The sequence below is a fragment of the Oncorhynchus tshawytscha genome, linkage group LG13, assembly GCF_018296145.1.
Source record: "Oncorhynchus tshawytscha isolate Ot180627B linkage group LG13, Otsh_v2.0, whole genome shotgun sequence".
NCBI lineage: Eukaryota > Metazoa > Chordata > Actinopteri > Salmoniformes > Salmonidae > Oncorhynchus > Oncorhynchus tshawytscha.
In genome coordinates, this window is record NC_056441.1 from 47,515,371 (window position 1) to 47,538,527 (window position 23,157).

Consider the following 23,157-nt stretch of genomic DNA (forward strand, 5'->3'; position numbering starts at 1 on the left):
TGTAATATGAGTTATTTTGGACTCAGCAAAATGAGACAACCAATTTTCTCTCTAAAAAACCCCTCAAAACAAAATATTTAAAAAAAAAAAGCTGTTTGGGTATAAACTACAAGCACAGAAGGGGTGAATATAAGGCCACGTGAAAAATGAGTGAACTTCCCTTTAAAGAAAGTTAAACTCATGTATTTCTGGTTGTTGAGTCAAAGATACAATGGCCAGTTGAATTTCATCTTTCTAAAAAATACAAAATTATTTCAGAATATTTTGGCAAGTTAGCTAAATCCTTGAATTCTGCGTGATAATATAAACCTCTGGGCTAGATCGTTCCCACGCAATGGCTGTTGAAGATGGAAATCAAAGGGAAAGAGGAAAACGGCTCTGCATGGAACACACAATTATTTAACAATAGGGGTATTCCTTTTTAGCAAACTACTCTATAACATGTGCCGTGTCACTAGTTATGACACATGTATTCAATACGAACATAACAATGTTCAACACATATGTTTTGAAGTGTAGTTGGTTTCAAATTATTATGCGTAAGAAAAAACTTAAATGTACTCAAAAGTTGGTTCATCCCAGCAGTAGGTTAGAGTTCACAATTGCCGCAGTGTATGTGCGACTGTGCGCTGCTGTTACCGGGTTTTTAATTTGTTGAAAAGTGATTCATCGAAAAAAAATAATAAGAACGGAGGAGAATGGCCTCTGGTAAGTTTGTTGTGAACTAAGTGTATGCGATGTGTTCAATATGAATTTTGTGTGTCACATTTGTATAAAAAAACATTTAATGAGACTGCTGGCTCAGTTAGCTAGTTAAACTAGCGTTAGTTTAGCCAGCTTTCAAGCGCGACCATTAGAGAATGAACTCTAGCCATAGTTTGTTGGCGAATTTATTACCCTTTCGAAAATAACGTCTGCCGCTTTCTGTAAAATCAGACTTAGTTATTTTGACTCGCTCAACCATCTTTCTTGTGTAGTTTCCCTTTTTAGATGAGAATTGACCGCCATTTTTGTCGTGCAGCGTGGTCCTGTTAGCACTGTGCTAACTAGCAAGCTCACGTTAGCTAGCTAGTCTACGAGTATCACGTATATTATTAGCAACGATAGTTAGCTAGCTAACGCCAGCTGTCCAAGGCCTGCTATTTCCACCGGGTAGTTATATGCATTTTGTATTGACTTGCATGCATTCTTTATGATCACATTAGATGGGAACAACATTAATTTAAGTCACAGCTTATCAAACTAAGTTTACTTGATATCGAAATAAGCTAAAGTAATATAGCGCGATAAGTTAGCTAACGTTACAGGTTTACGTCCTATTGGTATGATCTTTGCTATTCATATTCGGAAACATGTTCAATGGCTAGCTAACAGTTAGATGGCTCATTGGCTAACCAGCTAGCGAACGTTAGTAGTAGCAGTTTTGCCACCCAATCACCCATCCTTCTCGTTCACAGATTCGGGCTACGGTCAGCCTGGCGCTCAAAGGTAACGTGAAATCACAATGAATTACATTAGCCACTCGGCGCTTTCAAGTTGCCATGAAACTTCGCTATCTATTTAGTTACCACTTAAGCAATTGCATAATAGTTTTTGTAAACTATCAAATTAGCCACACAATGCTTGATCACTTTAAATATCTATTCGGATATGTTTTTAACGGGTAAATTAATTGATAGTAGGCACATCCCCAGTTATGGTAGCTTTGGGGCGCAACAGAGGGAGTCTGTATTGGTTGTGCTCCCTGAATTGTATTGGTGGGTGGCGACGGAAAATAACCCTACCAAAATATAGCTGGTTACGCACAAAAACGTTTCCTGCAAGAGGCATATATATAATCTCAAGGAACTGTACTTACCAGACGTGAAATGTGACCTTTGCTATCAAATATAAGTCTGAATACAATTTGTCCCAACCACACCATATTCCTGCTGTGTATACAGTGGTAGAATGTGAAGTGTGTGGTCTTATGGCAGCCTGCTGTCTAAATGTACAGGAATATGGTGTTGTTCAGACAAGTTGGATTCAGATGTTTATTTGATAGCAAGGGACATATTTCACTTTACATCTGGTAAATAGAGTTCCTAGAGATTATACATATGGGCAGGGCAATGACGTGGTGCACATGTGAGACAGTAGGCAATTTTCGGGCACCACTTTTGGCTCATGCGTGCTATTTTCAGAACTACAGGCTAAGAAGTATAACGAAAGTTCAGGAGAATCTCTAAGACATCTAACTTTACCTCTCCCTCCCACAGCTATGGATCTTATCCTCCGGCTCAGCAGAGTGGGCCGGTATGTGTGGCGCCTCAATTTCTCACTGAGTATTGTATGAAACTATTTTCTATGTTAATTTCATCCCACCTTTGTTCATATAATGACAATTAAATGCGTATTGCAGGGCTACAGTCAAGGAAATGGAAGTGGCTCATATGGTGGACAGAGTTATGCTGGCTATGGACAGTCTGGTATGTTCAATTTATGGAGAGTCTTGTGAAATTATTTGAGGTCTAGAAGTTGCTGTTTTTAATACATAACGTTTCCATTTTTGTTTCTCCAGCTGAGGGTTATGGCCAAACACAGGCAGCAAGCTATGGCCAGCCGGCCTATGATGTCTATGGGCAACAAGGTTCGGATTCCGCTGCTGGGTAAGGCCACTGGCACTACATGAACATAGTATTCCTTGCCGTTATGCATGTTGCCTTTCTACTGGTCTAATCTCATTGCAAATGTTACCTTTCAGTAATCTGTTTTGTTCATTATTAAAGTCTTTGTTGGTGTCTCGGGAATAATTGTTGTGAAAACTTCTCACGGTATAGTGGTGCTGACAAGTCGTCATACAGTCAGCCAAGTTCGTATGGCGGCACCGCTGGTGGCGGTTCTTATGGACAATCTCAAGGAGGCTACAAAGGTCGAAGTGAAGGTTAGTTATTGTATAAATTTACAGTGCATTCGGAAGGTATTTAGACCCCTTCTCATTTTGTTATATTACACCTATTCTAAAATGGATAATATATATATTTTTTTCTCGATCTACACACAATACCCCATAACACATTAAAAAATATATATATTTAAAAAAACGTAACATATGTATTCAGACCCTTTACGATGAGACTTTAAATTGAGCTCAGCTGCCTCGTGTTTCCATTGATCATCCTTGATGTTTCTACAACTTGACTTGAGTCCACCTGTGGTAAATTCAGTTGATTGGACATGATTTGGGAAGGCGCACACACATGTCTATATAAGGTGCCGCAGTTGGCCGTGCATGTCAGAGCAAAAACCAAGCCATGAGGTCAAAGGAATTGTCCATAGAGCTCTGAGACAGGATTGTGTCGAGGCACAGATCTGGGGAAAGGTACCAATCTCTCTGTCTGCTGCATTGAAGGTCCCCAAGAACACAGTGGCCTCCATCCTTAAATGGAAGGTGTTTGGAACCACCAACACTCTTCCTAGAGTTGGACGCCCAGCCAAACTGAGCAATCAGGGGAGAAGGGCCTTGGTCAGGGAGGTGACCAAGAACCCAAGTCACTCTGACAGAGCTCCAGGGTGGCAATGCAGAAGGACAACCATCTCTGCAGCACTCTACCAATCAGACCTTTGTGGTAGATTGGCCAGACAGAAGCCGCCACTCAGCAAAAGGCACACGACAGCCCACTGAGTTTGTCAAAAGGCACCTAAAGGACTCTCAAACCATAAGAAACAAGATTCTCTGATCTGATGAAACAAAGATTGAACTCTTTGGCCTGAATGCCAAGAATCACAACCAACGGTGCAGCATGGTGGTGGCAGCATCATGCTGTGGGGGAAGTTTTTCAGCAGCAGTGACAGGGAGACTAGTCTGGATTGAGGTAAAGATGAATGGAGCAAAGTACAGAGAGATCCTTGATGAAAACCTGCTGCAGAGTGCTCATGACCTCAGACTGGGCGACGGTTCACCTTCCAACTGGACAACGGCCCTAATCACACAGCCAAGACAACGCAGGAGTGGCTTTGGGGCAAGTCTCTGAATGTCCTTGAGTGCCCCAGCCAGTGCCTGGACTTGAACCTGATCAAACATCTCTGGAGAGACCTGAAAATAGCTGTGCAGTGTTGCTCCCCTACCAACCTGACTGAGCTCGAGAGGATCTGCAGAGAAGATTGGGAGAAACTCCCCAAATACAGGTGTGCTAAGCTTGTATCGTCATACCCAAGAAGACTCGAGGCTGTAATTGCTGACAAGTGCTTCAACAAAGTACTGAGTAAAGTGTCTGAATACTTATGTAAATGTGATATTTAAAGTTTTTAATTTCAAATAATTTGCTAAAATGTCAACCAGTTTTTTTGCGTTGTCATTATGGGTTATTGTGTGTAGATTTAGGTGCGGGACAAATGTAATACATTTTAGAATACGGCTGTAACATGACAATGTGGGAAGTCGAGTGGTCTGATTAATTTCCGTATGCACTGCTTATATTACATGGCAATGATTTTTCTTGATCAAATGGCCTGCAAAGATCTGCATACTTAGATTTTTTCAGTCTGTTTTATTATGATTTGGAGGATCACTGATTTTATAGCCAAGGTTGATCGGCCAGACTCTGGACTGTTTAAGATGTCGTCTGAATGACACCCATTTTTTTTATTTTTATCACTTCTTTGCAGAAAAATCTCATACATATAAAACAAAGTGCCATTCATATATAACAGGAAATACAAATGTGCGCAAAGAAAGATAACACCACATAACTCAAAAGGCTTGTGTGCCTGTGTTTTGCCCCAGGTGAAGGCGGTCAGGGCAGGAGGTATGGTGGAGATGATGGGAGCTCAGACAGGGGCTCTTCTGACGGGTATAGAGGCCGAGGGCGTGGTGGGTACGAGCGCGGGGGATACGACAGGGGTGGAAGAGGCGGCCCTCCATCCGGTATGGGGTAAGTTCCAGAGCGTGACCACCCGCAAGGTACTTCTGCAACACCCATGCCAGGTAGATGTTCCTTCCAACGCAATGCATGATATAACCCATTCTGATCCATCACCCCACACCTCATCCACATGGACTAATACCTTGTCACCCCCTACCCCTTCCTGCTATAGGCCCCCCTCCCCCCACACCAATTTTCACCTGGGATGTGCCTAGGGCTGGGCGATATGGCCTAAACTCATATTTAGATTTTTTTTTCTAACTCATGGACGATAAATCATATCTTTTTTTTTTTTTTTTTTTTTTTTTTTTTGATAAGTTTTCTCTATGCTTTGTTGCACAGTTAAAGGTCAACACACTGAATTTCAAGTGGTCAGGAATAATCTAATGAATTCAGGGCTTGTAAAATTATACCAAGGTTACAAATAAGCCTTCCACAACCATAAGAACCATTATTTTATCAAAATAGTTTCACCTGCTTTTTTGCAATAAACACAGATTTCTGACTTTCAAGACTGTATGAAAAATTGATTTTTTTGTTACAAATTTAACCATGCACATCCACTAATAATGACCAACTTATTGTAGCAGGCATTATAGAAAATTAGCACAGGGCTCAATTTCTCAAGCACAAGCCCATGTGCTAGTCAGGGGATCTTTTTTATTTCAAGATCTATTTGCTTGCTAACAAGGTAGAACAGTTGAACTGTTATTAATAGACCCGCATGTCCATCTACAACTCTTGGAACAGCCTGCCTGTTCACTTTAAATATTGGAATCAGGTGGCCTACCTGGATAAGATGCTTATTTTTCAGAATGAGAACAAGTTGACCATTCCTTTATATACAGTTGAAGTCAGAAGTTTACATACACTTAGGTTGGAATCATTAACACTAATTTTTCAACCACTCCCCAAATTTTGTGTTAACTATAGTTTGGGCAAGTCGGTTAGGATATCTACTTTGCTTGACGCAAGTAATATTTCCAACAATTGTTTACAGACAGATTATTTCACTTATAATTCACTGTCTCACAATTCCAGTGGGTTAGAAGTTTACATACACTAAGTTGACTGCCTTTAAACAGCTTGGAAAATTCCAGAAAATGATGTCATGGCTTTAGAAGCTTCTGCTAGGCTAATTGACATCAATTGTAGGTGTGGATGTATTTCAAGGCCTACATTCAAACTCGGTGCTTCTTTGATTGACATCATGGGGAAATCAGCCAAGACGTTAGAAAAAAATGTGTAGACCTCCACAAGGCTGGTTCATCCTTGGGAGCAATTTCCAAACGGCTGAAGGTACCACGTTCATCTGTACAAACAATAGTACGCAAGTATAAACACGATGGGACCACGCAGCCGTCATACCGCTCAGGAAGGAGACGTGTTCTGTCTCTTATCAAGGAAGAAGCTACTGCTCCAAAACCACCAATTAAAAAAGCCAGACTACGGTTTGCAACTGCTCATGGGGACAGAGATTGTACTTTTTGGAGACATCCTCAGGTCTGATGAAACAAAAATATAACTATTTAGTCATAATGACCATCGCTATGTTTGGAGGAAAAAGGGGGAGTTTTGCAAGCCGAAGAACACCATCTCATCTGTGAAGCACGGGTGGCAGCATCATGTTGTGGGGGGGCTTTGCTGCAGGGGGGGACTGGTGCACTTCACAAAATAGATGGCATCATGAGGCAGGAAAATTGTGGATATATTGAAGCAATATTTCAAGACCTCAGTCAGGAAGTTAAAGCTTGGTCACAATTGGGTATTCCAAATGGACAATGACCCCAATCATACTTCCAAAGTTGCCCTGACTTGAATCCTATAGAAAATTTGTGGGCAGAACTGAATAAGTGTTTGTTTGTGAGCAAGGATCCCTACAAACCTGACTCAGTTACACCAGCTCTGTCAGGAGGAATGGGCCAAAATTCACCTAACTTATTGTGGGAATCTTGTGGAAGGCTACACAAAGCATTTGACCCAAGTTAAACAATTTAAAGGCAATGCTACCAAATACTAATTGAGTGTATGTAAACTTCTGACCCACTGGGAATGTGATGAAATAAAAATGGAAATAAATCACTATCTACTATTCTGACATTTCACATTCTTAATATAAAGTGGTGATCCTAACTGATTTAAGACAGATTTTTTTTTACTAGGATTAAATGTCAGGAATTGTGAAACTGAGTTTAAATGTATTTGGTTAAGGTCTATAAACCTTTGACTTCAACTGTAAATGCGTCTTGTTATGCTCATTGAGCCTTTATGAAACAGACCAGTCAGCTAGCACATACAGTAAGTCTGGCTAAAATTATGCTAGCGGTACATGGTGCTGCACGCGACAAACTGAGCATTCATGTTACTCAACAGGTTTGTTGATACTCTTGTTTTTAGTAGGGTCTGCTCTGTTCTACATTTTGGGAGTTGAGACAGAAGGGTAAGTTCTTGTCTATTACTGTAAAATAATGTAAGCGTTAGTCAATATGAAAGATTCTGTTAGACAACATCAAATGCAAGTAGTTTTTTAAAACTGTTTGTCAGAGGACAAAGTTATACTACATGGCCAAAAGTATGTGGACACCTGCTCATCAAACATCTCATTCCAAAATTGTGGTCATTGATATGGAGTAGATTCCCCCAAGCAGCTATAACAGCCTTCACTCTTCTGGGAAGGATTTCCACTAGATGTTGCAATAGCGTTAGTGAGGTCGGGCAGTCGGCGTTGCAATTTATCCCAAAGGTGTTCGATGGGGTTGAGGTCAGGGCTCTGTGCAGGCAAGTCAATTTCTTCCATAACGATGTCGACAAACCATTTCTGTATGGACCTCGCTCTGTGCCTGGGGAGGGGCATTGTCATGCTGAAACAGGAAAAGGCCTTCACCAAACTGTTGCCACAAAGTTGGAAGCACAGAATTGTCAAAAGTCTTTGAAAGTTATAACGTTAAGATTCCCTTCACTGGAACTAAGGGGCCTAGCCAAAACCATTAAAAACAGCCCAGACCCTTACTCCCCCTCCACCAAGCTTTACAGTTGGCACTATGCATTGGGGCAGGTCGTGTGATTCATCACTCCAGAGAACGCGTTTTCAGAGTCCAATGGCGGGGAGCTTTACACAACTTGAGCAGCTTGCTTGGAATTGTGCATGGTGATCTTAGGTTTGTGTGCGGGTTTTTTTGGCCATGGAATCTCATTTCATGAAGCTCCCGACGAGCAGTTCTTGTGCTGACGTTGCTTCCAGAGGCAGTTTGGAACTCTGGCGTGTGTTGCAACAGAGGGCAGACTATTTTAGGCGCTAAAGCACTCGGTGGTCCCGTTCTGTGAGCCTGTGTGGTCTACCACTTTGCTGCTGAGCCTTTGTTGCTTTTTGACGCTTCCACTTCACAGTAACAACACTTACAGTTGACCAGGGCAGAAATCTTAAGAACGGACTTGATCGAAAGGTGGCATCCTATGACCGTGCCACGTTGAAAGTCACTGAGCTCTTCAGTAAGGCCATTCTTCTGCCAATGGTTGTCTATGGCGGCTGTGTGCTCTTTTTTTTTTATAGCCAAAGCCACTAATTTGAGGGGGTGTCCACATAATTTTGCATATGCGGTGCATTTGGAAAGTTCTCAGACCCCTTAACTTTTTTCCCGCATTTCGTTACAGCCTTGTTCTAAAACTAATTACAATTGTTTTTTCCTACACACACTAACCCATAATGACAAAGCAGATACAGGTATTTAGAAATGTTTGCATGTGTGTGTATAAAAACGTATTCAGACCTTTTACTCAGTACTTTATTGAAGCACCTTTCGCAGCAATTACAGCCTCGAGTCTTCATGGGTATGGCGCTACAAGACAGTCCCCAAATAAAGGTGTGACATTCTTCTCTGTAGACCCTCTCGAACTCTGTAAGGTTGGATGGGGATCGTCGCTATACAACTATTTTCACGTCTCTCCAGAGCTGTTCAGGTTCATATCCTGGCCTCTGGCTGGGCCACTCAAGGGCATTCAGAGACTTGCCCCAAAGCCACTCCTGCATTGTCTTGACTATGTGCTTAGAGTTGTTGTCCTGTTGGAAGGTGAACCTTCACCCCAGTCTGAGGTCCTGAGCGCTCTGGAGCAGGTTTCATCAAGGATCTCTCTGTACTTTGCTCCGTTCATCTTTCCCTCGATCCAGACTAGTCTCCCAGTCGCTGCTGCTGAAAAAATCCCCACAGCATAATGCTGCCACCATGCTTCACCGTAGGGATTGTGCCAGGTTTCTTCCAGGTGTGATTCTTGGCATTCAGGCCGAAGATTTTCTAATGGTTCAAGTCCATTAGGTGCCTTTTGGCTAACTCCAAGTGGGCTGTCATGTGGCTTCTGTCTGGCCACTCTACCATAAAGGCCTGATTGGTGGAGTACCGCAGAGATGGTTGTTCTTGTCAAAGGTTCTCCCATTTTCACAGAGGAACTCTGGAGCTCTGTCAGTGACCATCGGGTTCTTGGTCACCTCCCTGACCAAGGCCCTCCCCTGATTGCTCAGTTTGGCTGGGCGTCCAGCTCTAGGAAGATTTTTGGAGGTTCCAAACTTCTTCCATTTAAGACTACTGTAGACCGCTGTGTTCTTGGGGACCTTCAATGCAGAAGACATTTTTTTTTGTATCCTTCCCAAGATCTGTGCCTCGGAGCTCTACGGACAATTCCTTCGACCTCGTGGCTTGTTTTTTTTTCTCTGACATGCACTGTCCACTCTGGAACCGTATATAGACGTGCGTGCCTTTCCAAATCATGTCCAATCAATTGAATTTACCACAGGTGGACTCCTATGAAATTGTAGAAACATCTCAAGCATGATCAATGGAAACGGGATGCACCTGAGCTCAATTTCGAGGCATCACAGCAAAGGGTCTGAATACTTATGTGAAGGTATTTCTGTATTTTTAATTTCTAAAAACCTGTTTTCGTGTTGTCATTATGGGGTATTGTGTGTAGATTGATGGAAAAAATTATTTAATCCATTTTTAGAAAAGGGCTTTAATGAAATGGGAAGGGGTCTGAATACTTTCCTAATTCACTTAATAGTATATCTCGTCTTTTGTTGTGAGTGGCAGGTTGAGGGGCTTGGTGTCTGTGTGAAGGAGACGAGACCAAAAGACACAACGCTCATAAAAAAATAACCAAAAATAAAAACTATCTTTAGATACAGAATTTGGAACATCGCGCTTAAACATTAATTCGATATCGCCCAGCCCTAGATGTGCTATATGCTTCACTCATTGAATTGTATTTGTGGTTTAAATGACTTGTAAGGATATAACCTGTGTTCCATCTCAATCATAAATATGCATGCAACATTCTGGCTGATTATGGCCTTGCTAGCGAATTTCAATTCATGTGAAGCTCAAATGGCTTGTGGGACAGATGACATGGGGTGTCTGCTACTGACTCCTGTGGTGCAAGGAGTTAAGTGGACACTTCACCTGACCCCCTTTATGAAGTACATAGGGTGTTGAGGATTGAGTCACTTCACCAGCCAAGGATCCTGTAGACCCCAGCTTTTGTACATCTTCATTTAACAAGGCTGTTGAATATAATAGGACTTTGTTGCTTGCCAGTCATCAGTTCACATTGCGATCTATCTACAATGGCAGTTCTGGAAACTTTTTGTAGTTGACAAGCAATTATAGATCTTGGCCAAGTAGCTTTCAGTGTAGAAGACTTGTAGCCTAAACCATTATTTTATCAAGGTTACTTTTCTTATCATTGGCTACCATTTGAAATTGAGACTATGTTTGTAACTGGAAGCTTTTAACAACCACTTTGGTAATGGCATTGAATAACGAGTACAGTAGTTCTGCCGCAGTGCTGTCACATTCTCAATTTCTGACCATCGAGATTTCATTTTACATGGTTCCTGACAAGTAATAGACATCAGAGGGGCATTGTAATGCTTCAGCACATGTATATCAAACGTGGCCTAAGATCTGCTACAAATCCTGCTGGCTGTTATTATGGATGCTTTTCGCTATTGAAAACCATTCATTGGTACTCTGTGCGAAGTTAAGACTATATTATAGCTGGAATGAGGATTATTTTTGCCCCCCCCCCTCCCCCCCGGTTGCTTTGAGAACCGCCTCATGAGCGCCTTAAACAATGCCCCAGAATGATCTGTTATTGAAGTGACCTGATTTTCACAAGTTATACCCAAGGAACATTGTAAGCTGCTGTACATCAACAGGTTTCATTCAAGTGTTGTATATATGACATGGAGACATTTGTATTGTGTTAACTTTGGATCTACATTTTATACTACAGGTATCAGTGAATGAAATAAAACTTGGACCTCAGCTAATGGAGCTCATATATAAGCACTCAATGGAAGAACGCTCGACTTGTCGAGTGCCGCAGCTATTCAAACCATTTCGACCTATCAGTACTTTTTTTTTTTTTACATTTATTTTTTTTTAAATCCAAAAACTAAATCCAACTGAATACTCTAAGATAATCTGGTTTTGTAGCAATCTAAATTTACACATTAGCCATCAGAGCCTTCACTCATCAGAACCTACCTGTATATAGTGGGCATTCTGCCTAGTTTTGTCCATTTTGATCTTAAAACATCCCAGACCTAACACTTTCCCATGTGAGTGGGAAGACATTTCCACGATAGTCGTACACCATGGCAGGAGTGCATACTGATGGGGATGTAGGGGAGCTTTGAGCTCTGTTGGGACAAAGAAAACCCATCATATCTACAATTTTTCCTCTGCAGAGGTGGTGACCGTGGTGGCTACAAAAATTTCGGTGGTAAGTGACGAGCATCAGAACTGTCTCGGTTGGGGAGGAAAAAGGTTGATTAGGAAAAGAGAAAAAAGGGAGTAGGAAAGAAAGCAGAACAAACTGAATGCCACCATTTTGTTGTCAAAACCTCAGACCTCCACCTATTGTTCTTAGGGAGGAGGATTTCTCATAAATGCTCTTTAGGGTTAAGCACAAGAAAGCCTGAAGTTTATACATAATGGTATTGTTGCATGAGGACAAGGTTGAATGTAAATGACAAAGGATGAGAAGTGTGCTGTGGCGAAGAATGAAACTGGAGAGAGCTCTCTTTATTTTTTATCTTCTAAACTCAAATCATTTCTACCCATGTTGCAAGGTGTTGAGTGATTATATGAATGACGCAACTGTCTCAACACTGCAGCAGAAAGCTGTAAACGGCCTTATTCTAAATGTTAACGTAGCCTCGTGTGTACACTTGGTAGAGTTGATGAATTCTTGTATGGATGTTGAATGAGGTTGTGTAGTGTACAAAGTGCATGTTCTCATGGCTTTCCCCACCTTTCCTCTTTGTTGTATTTCAGGTCCTCGAGACTACGGCTCAAGGGATGAACCAAGTGAGTTGCATTTGCTTGTTGCTACCCTGAAATTCAATCTAGGGTTTGACTATTCCTGCAATCATGCCAGCCTAACACTGACCTCTAGTCTCTTGCAAGCAAATGCCACAGAACAACAGGCTGTTTGAAGTGATGCGTCTGCTGACTAGTACCTCGGTGTTTGTCCCCAGCTGGAGGTAGCGGTGGTAGCCAAGGTAGCGGCAGCGGTGGGGAGCAGGACAACTCTGACAACAACACCATCTTTGTCCAGGGACTGGGAGAAGATGTCACAAGTGATGAAGTGGGCAACTACTTCAAACAGATTGGGATTATTAAGGTAAGGATTGGCAACGCCTTAGCCCCTACCCCATAGGGCCTAGATATTTCATGTAAGTGGCTAGGATGTAGGGATTGTTTCTGGATGGGGAGTGCGTCTCCCTGTACACTTGCATGGCTACTAGTGACGGGGAGCGGCATATCAGACCTGCCAACCTGCACACATTTTGCATACCGTGCACGCAATTTGAGGTCAAAGTACGCTGGTACAAAAATTGACCTTTAAATAGGCTTCTATTGGCGCATTGTGGTTTTTGACTCGGCCGTCTGAAGTTGGCGTTGAGCCAATTGGAAGACTTGGCAGAGGAGAAATGGCTAGTGCTCTGGCTCGTTGTACTAGCGTACAATTTTCCTCCTGCGAGCTGGCTGGCAGCTCTCCACTTTGTTGATAACACTGTGTGGGGGGGAAAGGTTTACAAATGCATTTTCCGAAATTTAGTCAAGCACAACCAAATTTGGAGTTGGCTCATTAATGAAGGTGTCATTATGACGGCGGTAGTTAGCTACAGCGTTTAGTCAACTGAGCAAAAGCACATTCTTGCCCGCACATTTTTTGATCTCCACAAAGGTAGTCGGCGTGAGTGCATTGGCGAGCAAAGAGACCTGCAGTACTTCAGTGCGCGTTGCTGCGTGGGTGGAAACAGACATGGCAGAGAGCTGTTCCGCTAATACCATCCTTCACAGAAAGTTGTTAGACTGTAGATTAGTAGGCCAATGTTAATCGGTTATTAATTTGTCCTCTTGATATACAGTGGGGAGAACAAGTATTTGATACACTGCCGATTTTGCAGGTTTTCCTACTTACAAAGCATGTCTAATTTTTATCATAGGTACACTTCAACTGTGAGAGACGGAATCTAAAACAAATATCCAGAAAATCACATTGTATGATTTTTAAGTAATTCATTTTATTGCATGACATAAGTATTTGATACATCAGAAAAGCAGAACTTAATATTTGGTACAGAAACCTTTGTTTGCAATTACAGAGATCATACGTTTCCTGTAGTTCTTGACCAGGTTCGCACACACTGCAGCAGGGATTTTGGCACATAATGTGTTGGCACCTAAGTGTCGTGATAACTTACCATGAGTTCCCTGGCAATTCCCAGTCTTAATGGCAACCCAGATTTGTGTCCTAGTGTTAATCTTTGTGTCCTGTCTTGATAGTTGAACAAGAAGACTGGCCTGCCCATGATCAACCTGTACTCTGACAAGGCTACTGGAAGACTGAAAGGAGAGGCCACGGTCTCATTTGATGATCCACCTTCCGCCAAAGCAGCCATTGAGTGGTTTGACGGTAAGGGTGTACTCTTTATTCCGCTTATGCTGTGTTCAGTTCTTCTGTTACATTCTCATCCATGTCTAATTTTCTTATAGGCAAAGAATTCCAAGGGAAACCCCTCAAAGTGTCTTTTGCCACCCGAAGAGCTGAGTTCACGCAGAGGGGTGGTGGTGCAGGAGGAGGAAGAGGTGGTGGAGGAGGTATGTTTCATTCACATTTTGGTGACAAACCATTCAAATGTTGCTGTAACAACCCGTGGGTGAGTTTCCTAAAAACACAAGGTTATCTTTGTGCTAAAGATAAGCTTTAAATCCATTGGTAGGCAATAAGGTATAACAATTCAGATACGAATCGGAATCTGGTTCAAATATAAGATGTGAGTGCATCATTCTGAGAACCCAACTGTAGCATGCATCGGGCAGTACAACTCTGCATACAGCATGCTGACCAACTGGTCGGTAGGACTATTCCTGATTTTTAACTACCACCGAATAAGGCACTTTGAAGAATGGAAAGGCAAAGTGGCATGTGCTCTGCACAGGTAGAGAGCCCCGTCTGTGCAGATGCTTGGTGTGAACCAATGTAATTGTCATGCTCTGTTGAAAATGCTGTTTTACCAGAATGAAAGTATGCTACTAATTTGGTTACCTGCTGATCTGGGCTTACATCATTTAGATTTTATTTTGATTCTTCAGGTTCACCATCAGCAATAGTTTTGCTTTAAACACTGAATTGAGTCCTTTTTTTTTTTAGATTCAGGGTAAAGTTGATTTCAAAACAAGGACAGCAGTCACTTTTGAGAGCTGCGCTACATGGTCAACGCGGCTGGGAGGAAAAGGGAACCTAACTCTGAAAGTTTTTATTTTCTTCTTTCTTTCAAATACTTATATTTTGGCAACATGGCGCATTTATTCGCATCGAACGAAATCTCATGGGTTCGTTACTCTAGTCCAACAGAATCGCACCACCATCGTTTCAAATGAATACCTACCGTGGCCCATGTATCTAGATCGAATTGTCTTGAAAGGGAAAGATGCATGCCCCTAATAGGTAATGGAATAAATTATCTTGATGCTAAATACTAGATGGACATTTTCCTTGATGGAAAAATTGATTTTCTTCAGCTCTTCTAAAATATTTTTGTGGATAGGATTGTCTGATCATGTCAACGATGATTTGGTGTCTCTGGCGTGAACCGGGTTTGGGTGATATACTTTGAAATGCTGACTGAGTTTCAATCGTTTTAAATATCTATATACACTGAGTATACAGAACATTAAGAACACCTGGTATTTCCATGACTGACTGACCAGGTGAAAGCTATGATCACTTATTGATGTCACTTGTTAAACCTGTTGCAACTCTAGGGGCAGTATTTTCATTTTTGGAGAAAAAAAAACCATTCCTGTTTTAAACAGGATATTTTGTCAGGACAAGATTCTAGAATATGCATATAATTGACAGCTTTGGATAGAAAACACTAACGTTTCCAAAACTGTAAAGATATTGTCTGTGAGTATAACAGAACTGATGTTGCAGGCGAAAGCCTGAGAAAAATCCAATCCAGAAGTGCCCCATATTTTGAAAGCGCTGCGTTCCAATGAGTCCCTATTGAGCTGTAAATGTGCCATCAACCAGCTTACGTTTTCTACGTATTCCCCAAGGTGTCTACAGCATTGTGACGTAGTTTTACGTATTTATGTTGAAGAATAGCCGTAGGCGGCTACATTGCGTAAGTGGTCACCTGATGAATCCCAGGGTGACTCTTGCGTAAAATACAGAGGTAGCCATTACTCCAATCGGTCCTACTGAAAAACAAATTGTCCCGGCGGATATATTATCGAATAGATATTAGAAAAACACCTTGAGGATTGATTATAAACAACGTTTGCCATGTTTCTGTCTATTATGGAGCTAATTTGGAATATTTTTTGCCATTTTCGTGACTGCAATTTCCAGGCGATTTCTCAGCCAAACGGAGCTATTTCCCCTACAAAAATAATATTTTGGGAAAAAATTAACTTTGGCTATCTACCTGGGAGTCTCGTGAGTGAAAACATCCGAAGCTCATCAAGGTAAACTATTTAATTTGACTGCTTTTCTGATTTCCGTGACCAAGTTACCTGCTGCTAGCTGGACAAAATGCTATGCTAGGCTATCAATAAACTTACACAAATGCTTGTCTAGCTTTGGCTGTAAAGCATATTTTGAAAATCTGAGATGACAGGGTGATTAACAAAAGACTAAGCTGTCTCAATATATTTCATTTGTGATTTTCATGAATAGGAATATTTTCTATGGATATTTATGTCCTTTGCTTTATGCTAATTAGTTTCAGGCGATGATTACGCTCCCGCATGCGGATTTGGGAGTCACAAGAAGTTTTAAATCCACTTCAGTCAATGTAGATGAAGGGGAGGAGACTGGTTAACAAATGATTTTTAAGCCTTGAGACATGGATTATGTATGTGTGCCATTCAGAAGGTGAATGGGCAAGACAAAATATTGAAGTGCTTTTGAACAGGGTATGGTAGTCGGTGCCAGGCGCACTAGTTTGTGCTCAACAGTTTCTCATGTGTATCAAGAATGGTCCACCACCCAAAGGACATGCTGCCAACTTGACCCAACTGTGGAAAGCATTGGAGTCAAGATGGGCCAGCATCCCTGTGGAAGGCTTTCGACACCTTGTAGAATCCATTCCCCGATGGGTAGGGGTGTATGAAAGTCAATCAGGTTCGTGTTCCTAATGTTTGCTATACTCAGTGAGCTCCAGAAGTATTGAGGGGTGGGGGGAGTGCGTGTAACTTAATATTATGGGGACCAAAAGTATTGGGATAAATTCACATGTGTATTAATAACCCCATAGAGTTGATGTCTGTACCCTCGCAGAAATCTAATTGGTGTGTGCCATGTATATTGTCTATCCCCACCAGACATGTTCATGACATTAAAATGCCAAACCTGTTAACCAACGATATTAATTTGGGGACGGGTCGAAACATTCATGGATATTTAGGTAGCTTGCTATTGATAGCTAATTTGTCCTGGAAAAGAAACATTGGGTTATTTTAGCTGAGATGTATATGGTCCTTTTTTTTGTATTTTTTGGGGGGACTGGCTCTTTGTAGAATTTTGGCCCATGTTGAGTCATACAGAATTGTGTGTTCTCTACTGTAAACTTAAGTCTCCCCCTTTGTATTAATTGTTTTCTCCTTGTTCATTCTTCTAATGTGGATTTTATATGGCAGTTGGCAACTGACTTTGATGTGCATTACCACCACCAAATGAATCAGGGTCACCCACCACTCCATCTCTCAATCACCCCACGTGGGTGTATGCTCCTAAAAACCAATGACTTGCACTGCGTCAAGCATCTAAAATAGTACAAAGTTGTGTTTTTATCACCTGGCTACGCAGACACTCGTGTGAGCAGTTTGAATGAAATTATTGACTAACAGGTATGTGCGTTTATTTTGCAACGCATGCGATGCCGGGCGGTGTGGTCAGCATGTAAGCCAATTTATTAGCCTTTGCATCTGCGGTGGAAGGTGGCGGCGCTACAGGGGTGTTTGTCAGACCATGAGACAATCCGAAAATCCGTTTTACCAAAACGTCTGTAGCGTCTCTAGAACCCGCACATGTCCGTTTTTCTCTAGGATGACCACAAGACACCTCTGATGGTAGCCCGGTACCAGTGAAAATAACTATGGAAGTACAGTGCCTTCAGAAAGTATTCACATCCCTTGGCTTTTCCCACATTTTGTTGTTACAGCCTGAATTTGAAGTGGATTAAATTGAGATTTTCTTTGTCACTGGCCTACACACAATACCCCATAATGTCAGTGGATTTGTTTTTCGTTATTTTTATTAATTTAAAAATGAACGCAAGACATTTCAGCTTTTAAGTATTCAACCCTTTTCTTATGGATACCTTAAATAAATTCAGGAGTACAAATGTGTTTAACAAGTCATAACTTGCATGGACTCGCTCTGTGTGCAATAATAGTGTTTAACATGATTTTTGAATGACTACCTCATCTCTGTACCACACACATACAAGAATCTGTAAGGTCCCTGAGTCGAGCAGTGAATTTCAAACACAGATTCAACCAGAAAGCCCAGGGAGGTTTTTCCAATGCCTTGCAAAGAAGGGAACCTATTGGTAGATGGGTAAAAAAAAAAAAAAAAAAAAGCAGCCATTGAATGTCCCTTTTTGAGCATAGCGAAGTTATTAATTACACTTCGGATGGCATCAGTCACTACAAAGATACAGGCGTCGTTGTAGTGACTGGGAGAGGAAGGAAATCGCTCAGGGATTTCACCATGAGGCCAGTGGTGACTTTAAAACAGTTAATGAGTTTAATGGCTGTGTTTGGAGAAAACGGAGGTTAGATCTACAACTTTGTAGTTACTCAACAATACTAACATAAATTACAAAGGGAAAAGAAGGAAGCCTATACAAAATATTCCAAAACGTACATTCTGTTCAACAAGGCACTGAAAGTAATACTGCAAAAAATGTGACAAAGCAATTCACTTTTTTTTCCCTGAATACAAACTTTGTTTGTTGTGAACGCATCGCATTAGAGTACCGCTGTCCATATTTTTAAGCATAGTGGTGGTGGCTGCATCATGTTATGGGTATGCTTGTAATCATGAAGCACTGGAGTTTTTTTAGGATAGAAATGGAATGTTGGTTAAGGAAATATTTACCAAATTAAACTAACACAATGGAATAACGAGGCTTGAAGACACAGGGGGTACCGGTACCGAGCCAGTGTGCGTGAGGTAATTGAGTTGAGGTCATTTGTAGGTAGGGGTGAAGTGACTGCATAGATAAGAAACAGCGAGTTGCAGCAGTGTACAAAACAAATGGGGGGGTGTAAATGGTCCAGTGGCCATTTTGATTTAATTGTTCAGCAGTCTTATGGCTTGGGTGTAGAAGCTGTTAAGGAGCCCTTTGGTCCTAGACTTGGCGCTCCAGTACCGCTTGCCGTGCAGTAGCATAGAGAACAGTCTGACTTGGGTGAATGGAGTCTCTGACAATTTTTCGGGCTTTCCTCTGACACCATCTATTATATAGGTCCTGGAGGGCAGGAAGCTTGGCCCCAGTAATGTACTGGGCTGTACGGTCAGATGCCGAGCAGATGCCATACCAGGCGGTGATGCAACCGGTCAGGATGCTCTCAATGGTGCAGCTGTAGAACTTTTTGAGGATCTTCAGTCTCCCGAGGGGGAAAAGGGATTGTTGTGCCCTCTTTATGACTGTCTTGGTGTGTTTGAACCATGATAGTTTGTTGGTGATGTGGACACCAAGGAACTTGACACACACAACCCACTCCAGCCCCATCAATGTTAATGGGGGCCGGCCCGCCTTTTGCTGTAGTCCACGATCAGCTCCTTTTGTCTTGCTCACATTGAGGGAGAGGTTGTTGTCCTGGCCCCACACTGCCAGGTCTCTGATCTCCCTGTATGCTGTCTCATGGTTGTGGGTGATTAGGTATACCACTTGTCGTCAAACTTAATGATGGTGTTGGAGTCGTTTGGCCACGCAGTTGTGGGTGATCAGGGAGTGCAGGCGGGGACTAAGTACACACCCCTGAGGGGTCCCAGTGTTGAGGATCAGTGTGGCAGACGTGTTGTTGCCTACCCTTACTACCTGGGGCGGCCCGTTAGGAAGTCCAGGATCCAGTTGCAGGGGGAGGTGTTTTGTCCCAGAGTCCCCTTAGCTTAGTGATGAGCTTCATGGGCACTATGGTGTTGAATGCTGAGCTGTAGTCAATGAACAGCATTCTCCCATAGGTGTTCCCTTTGTCCGGGTGGGAAAGGGCAGTCTTGAGTGAGATTGCGATATCAGTGGATCTGTTGGTCATTATGGGGTCCTGTGTGTAGATGGGTAAGAATTATTTTATTTTAATCCATTTTGAATTCAGGCTAGATCACAACAAAATGTATGAATAAATCAGGGGGGGGAAGAGTGCAAGAGGGCTGCGGAGGCTTGACTCACTGGGCATCTTACAGTATGTCATGCATTCTCCGAATTTGGTCCACATGGAATTATAATTCGGAGGAGTGGCTTCTGTGTAGGAACTTTTGAATGTTCTTTGAGCTAGGTAACTAGTAATCTTAAATTAGCTAGCTGACCAGCTTGTGTATTATGTGATAAATAGGCCTATAGTATCCTTAATTAGCATTATAAAGTTAATAGATTTTTTTTCTAGCTAATTCAGATTCTTGCCTTCTAAATCAAGCTTGTAACGTCATTACAGTAGCATATACTTCAGAAGGGCGAGGGGAAGGTAGCCTGTACACGCTCTGGAAACGATTTTAAGCTTGTAAGCAGACGCCCATTTGTTTCTGAGTGACAGAGGGCTTTCCATAGGCGTTTTGTTGTGGGAATAGGAAAACAATGCCTGGAGCGTAAAATAACGTTTCTGTTCCGGAACAGTATGGATCACTTTCGTTACAGGTTCTGTTTGATCCTTCACATTTTATTTTTCGGTTCTGTTCCCTGAACCAGTTCCAGGTCCTGTTTTCATTATACATATGAAGATATTGGTCTATAGGTACTGTACACAAAGTTTTGGAGAAATCTTTTTAGTGGTGTCAAAAGATGACACATACTCCATTTTCAAAATGGCGGCTGATCCATCACAGTGACATCATTGGTCCAAGAGGCAAGTTTGTTCCTTGGGTAGAGTAACCTTTGTTCCAAATTCCAAGACTGTAGGTTGAATGAGGAGGCGGGGCTAACCTCTTTGAAGTCGAAGGTGGTTTATAGCACCAGTAGTTGGCAGTTGCACCACGTGTAACCAGATGTATTTGTGCATAATTTTACACCATCCCACAAAGTTTGATATTTGTATGCCTTACCACTTCAGAGCTATAGCGCTCCCAACGTTTAAAAAAAATAAAAATAAATCTCCTAACAATTATAATAGGGTTCCAACCCCTTCATTACACTATTGTTCAAAATTCAATCACCCTATTCACCATTTTCCTATGCTCCCCCATGGGCTCATCTGTGCCTATCCTTAGTTTTAAGCTGACGTTAGCTAGCTACTTTTTGTCACTCAACACCGACAAACAGCTATAACTTTTGATTGGTAGTAAATATTTCTGTTCAGATTTTTGATTTGTATAGCAGAGAAGTAGACCAAGATGTCATACCTTCTAAGTTTAAGTCGAAAGTCCTGCAACACTTTTCAATTACACTTGCTTGGCAGAAATGCAATGAGTTTTCTAAATCCGCTTTATTATTTTTTTTAAGATATCAGATTTGAATAGCGGAGAAGTAGAGCATTAAGTCTTATTCTAACCTGTGAAAGTGTTCAATTTTGTTTATTAAAAGTTTGCGGAAATGTTATTGATGCTGTTAAAAAAACTACTTTTGTTTGATCGGTAGATTATGTTTGTTCAGATTTTAATAGCAGAGCAGAAATATTTTATACAAACTTCTCTAAGTTGGCAAAGTGTCAAACTAGCTGATTTGTGTCAAGTTGCATTATTGCATTTACAGTGAATGGAATGTTGGATGTCCTGTCACAATGGGACCATTTTTAGAATGCTTAAAAAGTTAGACAAATAGTTTAAAAAGTATAGAAGATATCAGTTACATACAAGCCAGTCAATCCAGACCAGTCCACACATTTTAAAGTTAACGGCGTTCCTAGCTTAAATGGTTTAAGAGGAATGCTAAAGAATAACTATAATAAGAAATGTGTAATTTTTTTAAGTAGGGACTCCTGCTTTGCACGCCAAACTAATAAATAGAAGTCAGAAGTAAGTGGTATAATATTTAAAGTGTTTCTGCTTTTGTAAGCCAGACTAATTTTTTTGTTTCTGGGAAATTACTCCTAAAGAATGAACTGAGCTTTCTTCGAACCCCATTGTTGAAGCAAGTGGTATTTGATGTCGCTATTTAGGTTTTGGAGGCCGTGGTCGTGGACGTGGGTTTGGAGGAGGCGGAGGTGGTGGTGGTGGTGGTGGTGGTGGACCCAACTTTGACATTAAGGGAGGGGACTGGCCATGTCCTAACAGGTATTTATTGCAATATTTTGTTTGAAGCAGGACTGGTGCAATTAAAACCATTTTTATTAGTCATCCATTGTATGTGCCACTAAATTATGTTCTCATATGAAGTGGCTACATCTTTGATGGTTGACAATTGTTCCCCTCTCCTTTTCAGTTCTTGTGGCAACATGAACTTTGCGCGACGATACGAATGCAACAAGTGTGGCACACCGAAACCAGGGGACAGCGGAGGAGGTATGTAATGATGGCTATGAGCCTGTGGTAGAGAGAACTGGGTTTCAAGTAGACTATAGGGGGAAGTTGAGTCGTTTAACCACTAATACTATAAACTACTACTTCTCTGTTGGAGAACTTGCTCTAACAGCTGGCTTATGTTTGTAGATCGTGGTGGCGGCAGAGGAGGGTATGGTGGTGACAGGGGCGGCGGCTACAGAGGCCGTGGGGGATTCCGTGGAGGTGACCGCGGTGGTTATGGCGGAGGTGGATATGGTGGTGACAGGGGCTACAAGATGGGAGGAAGGTAAATCGATTACTGTGTCATTTCCCTCCCATGCAGTTCAATATTTGACCAGAAGAGGGTATACCTGAGATGTGAAAGTGAACTGTAGAATATTGATTTAGATTAACTTTTTTTTGTCCTTTTTTTTTGCTCTCGTAGTAATGCGTGATTTTTATATTAAGCTAGCTCAACACCAGTCGGCATTATCTGACTGAATGCCAATGCCTTCATGGTATGGTATAATTTACTATGGGTTTATTGTTTTCTTCCCTCAGAGGTGACCATAGAGAAGACAGAAGAGACCGGCCATACTAAGGATTCACATGGACACCATTCCAGCCCAGGGGTTAGGGGAAGGGGGGGGGGTTGATATACACTTTGATTTGCATTCCTTTCATTACCAATGCATCACATGTACTGCTTCTGATCTGTCTTGTCGGGAGGTCAGGGTAAAGATGTGCAACTACTGTGAAAGGACTTTTGGGCTGATAAGCAGGGTTGTTGAAGTGGGCAGGGTCAAATGTCATGTTTTTTTGTTTATTTTCATTTCCCCGATTCTAAGTCCAGGCATTGTGAGGTAGACTTCTAAGACTTCGTATCATTGTTTTGTAAAATTGAAATGAACTGTTTTACTTGGGTTTCTCTTTTTTCCAAATGATATTAAACTGTTCTGATCTTAGTGTCTTCCTGTATGTTTTACTTAAGTTCTAGTGGGAATCTACATACATATTGAATGTGTGGGTATTAATTGTCAAA

The 23,157-nt window shown here is 41.7% G+C and overlaps 1 protein-coding gene across 2 annotated transcripts; it reads left to right on the plus strand.

Annotated features, from left to right (window-relative positions):
- Positions 1-566: 566 nt before the first annotated feature.
- LOC112265044 (RNA-binding protein FUS) lies at positions 567-23,080 on the plus strand. 2 transcript variants are annotated; one of them, XM_024442053.2, is made up of 16 exons: positions 567-708; positions 1,458-1,488; positions 2,259-2,295; positions 2,402-2,468; positions 2,561-2,648; positions 2,820-2,923; positions 4,766-4,913; positions 11,647-11,681; positions 12,236-12,268; positions 12,439-12,584; positions 13,754-13,883; positions 13,964-14,068; positions 21,794-21,908; positions 22,057-22,136; positions 22,284-22,422; positions 22,677-23,080. In XM_024442053.2, the coding sequence occupies exons 1-16, from the start codon at positions 699-701 to the stop codon at positions 22,714-22,716; spliced, it is 1,308 nt and encodes a 435-aa protein (XP_024297821.1). In that variant the 5' UTR covers positions 567-698; the 3' UTR covers positions 22,717-23,080. The 2 variants fall into 2 exon arrangements, with proteins under 2 accessions (XP_024297821.1, XP_024297822.1); XM_024442054.2 differs by lacking the exon at positions 11,647-11,681 and having other exon boundaries at positions 579-708.
- Positions 23,081-23,157: the final 77 nt, after the last annotated feature.

Coding starts and splice junctions, on each gene's coding strand:
- LOC112265044 (XM_024442053.2), top strand. Junction 11,682..12,235: donor TGGCTACAAAAATTTCGGTG/GTAAGTGACGAG, acceptor GTTGTATTTCAG/GTCCTCGAGACTACGGCTCA. Junction 21,909..22,056: donor GACTGGCCATGTCCTAACAG/GTATTTATTGCA, acceptor TCTCCTTTTCAG/TTCTTGTGGCAACATGAACT.